The sequence below is a fragment of the Carcharodon carcharias genome, chromosome 10 (genome assembly GCF_017639515.1).
Source record: "Carcharodon carcharias isolate sCarCar2 chromosome 10, sCarCar2.pri, whole genome shotgun sequence".
Lineage (NCBI taxonomy): Eukaryota > Metazoa > Chordata > Chondrichthyes > Lamniformes > Lamnidae > Carcharodon > Carcharodon carcharias.
Genome location: NC_054476.1, coordinates 36,626,818 through 36,634,690, shown reverse-complemented (window position 1 = coordinate 36,634,690; position 7,873 = coordinate 36,626,818). Strand labels below are relative to the sequence as shown.

Genomic DNA, 7,873 nt, shown 5'->3' with positions numbered 1-7,873 from the left:
AGAGAAATGATTTTTAAGCACATACATATGTCTACAAATTATTACTATAATAACTGCTAAATCCCCTACTTAATCTGGCTCCCGGTTATACCTCCATTAAAACAACAGTAAAACACATAGATCTTAAAAGACCCAGGCAAAGAAACACGATACCCTGAACAATCCAATTCAAAGTGAGTTTTTTTAACTTCAGTTCATTGTAGACAGCAGCTTGAGACGTAGATGCTGAAAGCTTTTCACATCTGCTAGATCTTAAAATGCCTGTCTTTACACACAGTCTTCTCTCCTTTATACATATTTTCCTCTTTGAATGCAAATTCCCATTGTTTTACTATGTCTTTGGACTTTACTTCCCTGATCATAAAAATGTATCATAGTGCCAATTTTACTAGTAATCTTTGCAAAAAATAAACACACAGTTTCTGAACTTCACCTGGTTGGGTGATGCATTTCACCCCTCCTTTGAAAACAATCTAGTCTGGTTTATTTAAAAATGCAAATGTTCTTTTACACCTTACATTCTAACCTTCCCCCATGTTTACCTACATAACACTTAAAACCTAGGTTAACTTCTAATACATCAAAGACTTCAGGCCAGCTGCTTTTAATCCAATTAAGTCTCTCTTACAAACAGACACAGATACCACTATTTTACAATAAATTCCAATACCATTATTATATCTTCCTGACAGGGATGGAATCAGAGAACAGAGTTTCTGACAGGAATCGAAGACAATAGTGTCGCTCCTTCCAATACTGTGTTGGAGGAAATGCCTGCTCATCCAGTATTGGATCTGATATCAAATCTGATGCAGCTGAGAAAGCTGGCAGGGAGGAGGGAGACCTGAGTATCGTCAAGCTCAGATTTTGTTGCAGGTTGGCATCTAATGGCACTTTCTATTAGTTAGGCTCGCCCTTAATTTAGTGTAGCAAGCTTCTGATGGTAAATGTGAATTAAAAGTGATGTGCCTGTGCCTTTAAATGGGAGTTAAAGGAGCAGTGGGCGGGGCTGATGCTCTGGCCCGGATGCGGAAGCGGCGGGCGGTGAGTCCGGAGCCTCGGGCTGGGATGATTCGGGTTGTTTGTGGAAACGGGATCCGGGGAGCAGTCTGGCGGCGACTGCTGCATTTCTCCCGGGCCGGGCTGGCCGGAGAGCAGGGGACCGGAGGCAGGGAGGCCGCTCTGGACCTGACGCTCCTCCCGTACCTGGTGTGTCCCCTGTCCCGGAAACAGCTCAGGTTTGTCCTCGGGGGAAGGTCAGAGACTGGGGGAGGGGGAGAAATCGGAGGCCAGGAGAGATTAGGCGGATGGAAAGCTCAGGAGAGCTTGCTGTAAATAACTAGATTGCTGTTCAAAAGAGTCATACAGACTCGATGGACTGAATGGCCTCATGTACTAACTATTTGAGGTGGTGGAGGAGAATGGTGGGGGGAGGCGGCAGTGTGGTTGGAGGGGGATGTGCAGTGTAAGTGTTTGGGGGGGCTGAAGGGTTCGATGAGGGGCTTTGAGAAAACTTGGGGATGAACTGCTTTGAGGGTCTCAGGACAGGATTTGGAAAATGGAGGAGAGATGGTTCAGAGGATCATTGAGGGAATCTGGGTGGGGGGGTGTGTGGCCTTACCAGGAAGTTGGATAAATTCAGAACACTAAATGGTAGCAGCAGGATCCCAACAGCTCAGTGAGACTGTTGTGTTTCTGGAATTGGATATTATTCCTGTTGTTCGGTATTAACACAAAACATTCTCTACAATGATGGAAGCAACTTGCTTTTATATAGTGCCTTCATGTCCACCAGATGTCACAAAAGTGCTCTAAAGCTAAGTAATTTTGAAATGTAGTCACTGTTGGAATGTAGAAAAATCTGCAGCCAAATTGTGTACAGCCAGCTCCCAAAAAAGGCAATGTGATAATGACCAAATAATTGGCTTTTAGTGATGTAGACAGATACTGTAAATATTGGCCAGAACACCAGAGAGAACTCTCGTCTTTTTCGAGTAGTGCAGCACTCCCTCAGCAAGGTGCTCCCACAGTACTGCATTGGGTGTGTTAGCCTGGATTATGGGCTCAAATCTCTGGAGTGAAACTCAAAACACACAGCTTTCTGATTCTGAGGTGAGAGTGCTACTCAAGCAATGGTTAGCAGCAGGCCGATTGATGGACTGAAGACCAGATGTCAGAGGCTTCTGTTTAGTTGCTATTGGACTGAAGAAAATTTTGTCTTGTTTGGGTCTTGCTGATGGGCAGAGGAATCAGATCAAAGGATGGGGGAAATGTAAAGGAAAAGGATGCAGTGACTCTACCCTCTGCCAGTATTGCTGTAAAGCAGCACGTGGATGGTCTAGGCAGAGACCAGAAGGGCTTCTGCTTTGATCACTGCTCTATGTTGATCCTAGCTAAGCATTTGGAAATGTTATACAATTGACCTTGGTGCTGTCAAGTTCGAGAAGGAATGTGGTGAAATTCTGCCAGGATTCCTGATCCTCAAGTAAGAGTGTGTGTGTCTGTGAGATGCCTTGACTGTGATGCCGACACTTTGCATTTGCTTTCAAGGCATGCACATAAATAAAAGTTTCCTGGGTGAAGTGTCTAAGCCCAAGTGGTGCCCATGGAACTCTGTCCATAAGGGATAAATATCTTCAGGGGCAGAATGGAAATACACATCCGGTGAATCAGCATCTGAAACAGAAAGATGAGTTAGTTGCAGCCATGAAGCTGATCAACTCCTCGAACATCTTTATGTATTAAGAGAGGACAAACAATAACATTGGTATATTTTTATTGAAAATAACTATTTTCCTCCCAATATTCCTTTTAAAGTTTTTTTTTGTTTTAGCCTTGTCTCAGTGGCTGTATTTCGCCTTGGAATCAGAAGGCTGGAACCCATAATTCAGCTGACATTCCCAGTGCTGCACTGTCAGAGATGCTGTTTTTTTTGGTTGAGGCATTAAACCGAGGTCCCATCTGCCCTCAGCGGAAGTAAGATATCCCTTGACCACTATTTTGAAGTGGAGCAGGGTAGTTCTCCTTTATGTCCTTGCAATATTTAACCCTCAACCAACATCACTTAAAAATTACACATAATCTGCTCAGTATCATGTTACACATTGAGGCTCCTTGAGCTTGTAAAAGCCTCTGTGTAAATGCAAATTTGTTCTCCTTTTATTGTTTTTTGAAGGCTGAACTATTTTCAGAATCATAGGGCGGCCACTTTGAAGCACACTGTTGATCTGTGTTCATTTTCAGCTCTTAACAATTTTCATCCAGGTTAAAGGGGCAGAGTCCAGCTCATTCCGAATGAGCTCCAATTTTTTTAAACTCTGCATCTGTCGCCTCTGTAGGTACGAGGAATCCTCCAATCAGCTGATCAATGACGAGTTGGGAATAGCCTATCCTGTCGTCGATGGAATTCCCAATATGATCCCTCAGGATGCGAAATTAATTCGGAAGCGTGAAGACAGACCCAAGGAAGAAGAAAGTTCGCAGTAGTAAAAGGATCACTCTGCTCCTGAAATATCTGATAGAAGCAGTTGGGGGATCTGGGAGACTGTGATTTGGTTTTTGTTAGGGGAGGGGGTTCATTAGCAAACCGTGTGATAATGACTATCCACCTGTCAACTCTCACGGTCCTAGTTCCCCTGTGCTCTTTAGCTGGGCTGCTATACTCAGCTACATTTGATGAGGATTTTCCGCAGGGCTGTACGAGTATGGCCAGTTTGTGTTTCTACAGCCTGCTGCTCCCCATTACCATCCCAGTGTACGTATTCTTTCACTTGTGGCACTGGGTGGGGATTAAACTTTTCAGGCATAACTAGTTTGAATTTGACAACAATCGGGTGTGTTATTGTTAGTGAACTGATAGCATCAGCCTCTCTTAGTATGAGTTTTTCCATTGGCTTTGAAGCATTTAATGCTAGAGTGCATATTTTTGGTGGGAATCTTTATGATGTGGGAGTGAGGGAAATTGACATTGTTTTGGTTAACTCGCTCCTTAGACAATGAGTGGTGGAGATTCACCTTAGCTTCATCACTTGTTACGCTCCCTGCCCAATATTCCATTCCATTGGCTTCATTTGTAGTGTGCATATTCTGTGCGGGGAGTGTAACTGGCAGCCAGTCCATTTGACACCACCCAATATGGATTTCTATTTCAGAAACAAGTTAATCGAGGTCACTCCAAACTCCGTCACCACAATGTCAGGTGCAATTTAGCCACCAAAATTATCAGCAATGGTTTGTTTTTGGTGCTTGTGACCTTGTAAACAGCAAGTGTTGTAGAATGGTTGTGTAGTTAGCTTCACTGAAGTCTGCATTTGAACTTCTTTGCTCTTTATTTGATTACTGTCAACCATGGCTCAGTGGGTAACACAATCACCTCTGAGTCAGACAGTTGTTGGTTCAAATCCCATAACACTAGCTGACTCTTCAGCACAGTACTGAGGGAAGTGTTGCACTGTTGGAGGTGCTGGCTTTCGGTCATTAAACATAAGCTCTGTCTGCCCCGTTGTGTGGATATAAAATATCCCATGGCACTATTTGGAAGAGCAGGGTAGTTCTCCCCAGGTGTCCTAACCAATATTTATATCTCAACCAATGTCATTAAAAGACAGGTTATCTGCTCATTATCACATTGCTGTTTGTGGGAGCTTTTTGTGCATAAATTGACTGTCACATTTCCAACTTTACGACAGTGACTGCACTTCAAATACTACTCCATTAATTATAATGCACTTTGGGACATCCTGGAGTGCCTTATGAATGCAAGTACTTACTGGCTTCCAAGCAGAAGAAGCTAGATGTAGCACAGTCAATCAAGGTACCCGGTGAGTAGGAACTGGAACAGATAACAAATTAATAGTTTTTTCTGTTTTAAAAATTGAATAAAAGCTTGTTACAGCCTTGCAATAAGCCTTCACTATAACTAACTGTTATGTTACTGGTAATGAGCAATTCTTCAGGTCTCCTGTACATGTTGAAAGCAGATAATTGATCCTGTTCTGTGCAGTTCAATTTATTTTAAATAAAAGCATTTTGAAGCGAATGTCTCTTGTCTCCATTGCCAGACTGTCTGTAGAGTTGGATAGTTTTATACTTATTTTTTAATTAAGATAAAGGGAAGCTGACAAGAAATTGTGGATCCTGCTTAAGGAAGATAAGTGTAAAATGCGCCTGTTCTGGAAAGGCTGTTAAGCAATATGGGACAAAGGCAGGTAAATGGAGTTGAGGTACAGATCAGCCATGACAGAGTCATTTACGGCACAGAAGGAGGCCATTTGGCCCATCGAGTCTATGCTGGCTCTCCATGGAGCAATCTAGTTAGTCCCACTTCCCTGTTCTATAAATAGAAACAGGAGGAGGTCTTTCATTCCCTTCAGCCAATCCATCATTCAATTAGATGATTGAAGATCTGTATGTTATCTCCATTTACCTGCCTTGGCTCTGACTCTTAACACCCTTACCCAAAAATAATGTTATCAATCTCTGTTGTGGAAATGGACGTGATGTTGAACACACGTTTTGTCTGTCTTCACAGTAGAAAACACAAATTACATATCAAAAAAATAGAGGATAACTAAGAGGCTAATGAGATCGAGGAAATTAAGGTAATTAATATCAGCAGAAAAAAGGTATTGGAAAAACTTAAGGGACTAAAAGCTGACATCCCCAGGACATGATGGCCTACATCCTCGGGTTCTAAAAGAGGTAGCTGCAGAGATAGCGGATGTGCTGATTATGATTTTCCAAAATTCCCTAGATTCCAGAACACTCCCAGTAAACCGGAAGTTAGCATATGTAAGTTATTCAAGAAAGGTAGGAGAAAGAAAACGGAACTATAGACCAGTTAGTCTGACACCAGTCATGGTAAAATGCTGGAAACTATTGTTAAGGAAGCTTTAACAATGCACTTAGAAATACATAGTATGATCAGACAAAGTCAAAAGAGTCTTGTGGAAGGAAGATTGTGTTTGACAAATTCATTTGCTTTTTTGAGGATATAATTAGTAGGGTAGATAAAGGGGAACCACCTTGTTCTTGACTCCCTCATTGGAGGAAACAATTTTTAACATATCTATTCAATCCTGTTATCCTAAATGCTTCAATTAAACCACCCCTTAATCGACTACACTCGACAACACAACCCTGGTCAAAGCAACCTGTCCTCATAATTTAACTTTCTATGCTCTGGGTATCATTCTGGTGAATCTATGCTGCTTCCACTCTTGAGGTCAATGTATCCTTCCTGAGGACTGGTGCACAGACAGAAAATAGTTCCTCCGGATGTGGGTATAAAGGGATTTTTTTTATTGCTCAGCAGAGTTTGATTTTATTGTAATTTCCAATTTATTTTTAAAACGTGAGTTCCCGTTCTCTGACTGGATGGACCCTTGAAGATTCAGTTATTCTGTACGATCATCCTGGGAGAATGATCCCTCTAAATCTTAGGTAGGTTTGTGGTTATTTAAGAGAGAATATCTCCCTGGCGTTTGGCCCAATATTTATCCCTCAGATTACCTGGTGATTATCGCATTGTTTGTGGGAGCTTGCTCTGGAAAAATTGGCTGCTGTATTTCCTACATTACAATATTCATTACACTTCAAATGTATTTAATTGGCTGTAAAGCACATTGGGACGTCCTGAGGTTATGAAAGATGCTACATAGATACAAGTTTATTTAAAAGTACAGAAAATAAGTTATAGTTCATGTTGCAGAAAAGAAAGAGTATTTTTGCTGTGGGACACAATTTATATCAAATTGATGGAAACCTGAAACAGGAATGCTTGTATTGTGGCTTTGTTACTTGCCTAATAATGCAGAGACCTAGACTTGCAGTGACACATTTTGAAGAACAAGGAGAGAATATAAATTATACAACTCTCAGTGGGGTTCAGGAACTTGGGGATATTTGTGCAGAAATTGTCGAAGGTAAAACGGCAGGTTGAGAAAGTGGTTAAGAAGGCACATAAATAGAAGCAGAGAGTACAAAAGCAAGGAAGTTATGATTTTTTAAATAAAACATTGGCCTGGCCTCAACTGGAGTTCCATGTCTAATTCTGGGCACCACATCTTAGGAAGAATGTGAGGGGTTCAGAGGGGGAATTACATTAATAGTTCCAGGGATAGAGGACTTAAGTTACATGGATACAGAGGATTACATAGGATATCCTGCATAGAACAGGCCATTCGGCTCAACCACTCCATGATGGTTTGTATGCTCTACTCCAGCCTCCTCCCATCTTTCCTTGTCCAAATCTATCATCGTAACCTTCTCTTCCCATCTTCCTCAGGGTAGTGTCCTTGGCCCAACCATCTTCAGCTGCTTCATCAATGACCTTCATTACATCAGAAGGTCAGAAGTGGGGATGTTCACTGATGATTGCACAATGTTCACCATTCGTGACTCCTCAGACACTGGAGCAGTCCATGTGCAAATGCAGCAAGACCGGGACAATATCCAGGCTTGGGCTGACAAGTGGCAAATAACATTTGTGCCACACAAGTGTCAGGCAATGGCCATCTCCAACAAGAGAGAACCCAGCCATCGCCCATTGATGTTCAATGGCATCACCATCACTGAATACCCCACTATCAACATCCTGTTGGTTACCGTTGTCCAGAAACTCAACTGGAATAGCCATATAAATACTGTGGCTATAAGAGCAGGTCAGAGGCTAAGAATCGTGTGACGAGTAACCCACCTTCTGACTACCCAAAGCCTGTCCACCATTTACAAGGCACAAGTCAGGAGTGTGATGGAATAATCCCCACTTGCCTGGATGAGTGCAGCTCCCACAACACTGAAGAAGTTTGACACCATCCAGGACAAAGCAGCCCGCTTGATTGGCACCACATCCACAAACATTCACTCCCTCCAC

At 42.3% G+C, this 7,873-nt stretch overlaps 1 protein-coding gene across 4 annotated transcripts; it reads left to right on the top strand.

The window, feature by feature from the left end:
* The first annotated feature begins 1,007 nt into the window (after positions 1–1,007).
* On the top strand, positions 1,008–5,038 carry zgc:162634 (uncharacterized protein LOC555881 homolog). 4 transcript variants are annotated; one of them, XM_041198360.1, is made up of 2 exons: positions 1,008–1,238; positions 3,339–3,843. In XM_041198360.1, exons 1-2 carry the CDS (start codon positions 1,027–1,029, stop codon positions 3,484–3,486), a joined length of 360 nt encoding a protein of 119 aa, XP_041054294.1. In that variant the 5' UTR covers positions 1,008–1,026; the 3' UTR covers positions 3,487–3,843. The 4 variants fall into 4 exon arrangements, with proteins under 4 accessions (XP_041054294.1, XP_041054298.1, XP_041054296.1 ...); XM_041198364.1 differs by having other exon boundaries at positions 1,021–1,044; positions 3,339–5,038; XM_041198362.1 differs by lacking the exon at positions 1,008–1,238 and adding an exon at positions 1,584–2,485 and having other exon boundaries at positions 3,339–5,038.
* The last annotated feature ends 2,835 nt before the right edge of the window (positions 5,039–7,873 follow it).

Coding starts and splice junctions, on each gene's coding strand:
- zgc:162634 (XM_041198360.1), top strand. CDS start 1,027: ATGCGGAAGCGGCGGGCGGTGAGTCCGGAGCCTCGGGCTGGGATGATT. Junction 1,239..3,338: donor CTGTCCCGGAAACAGCTCAG/GTTTGTCCTCGG, acceptor TCGCCTCTGTAG/GTACGAGGAATCCTCCAATC.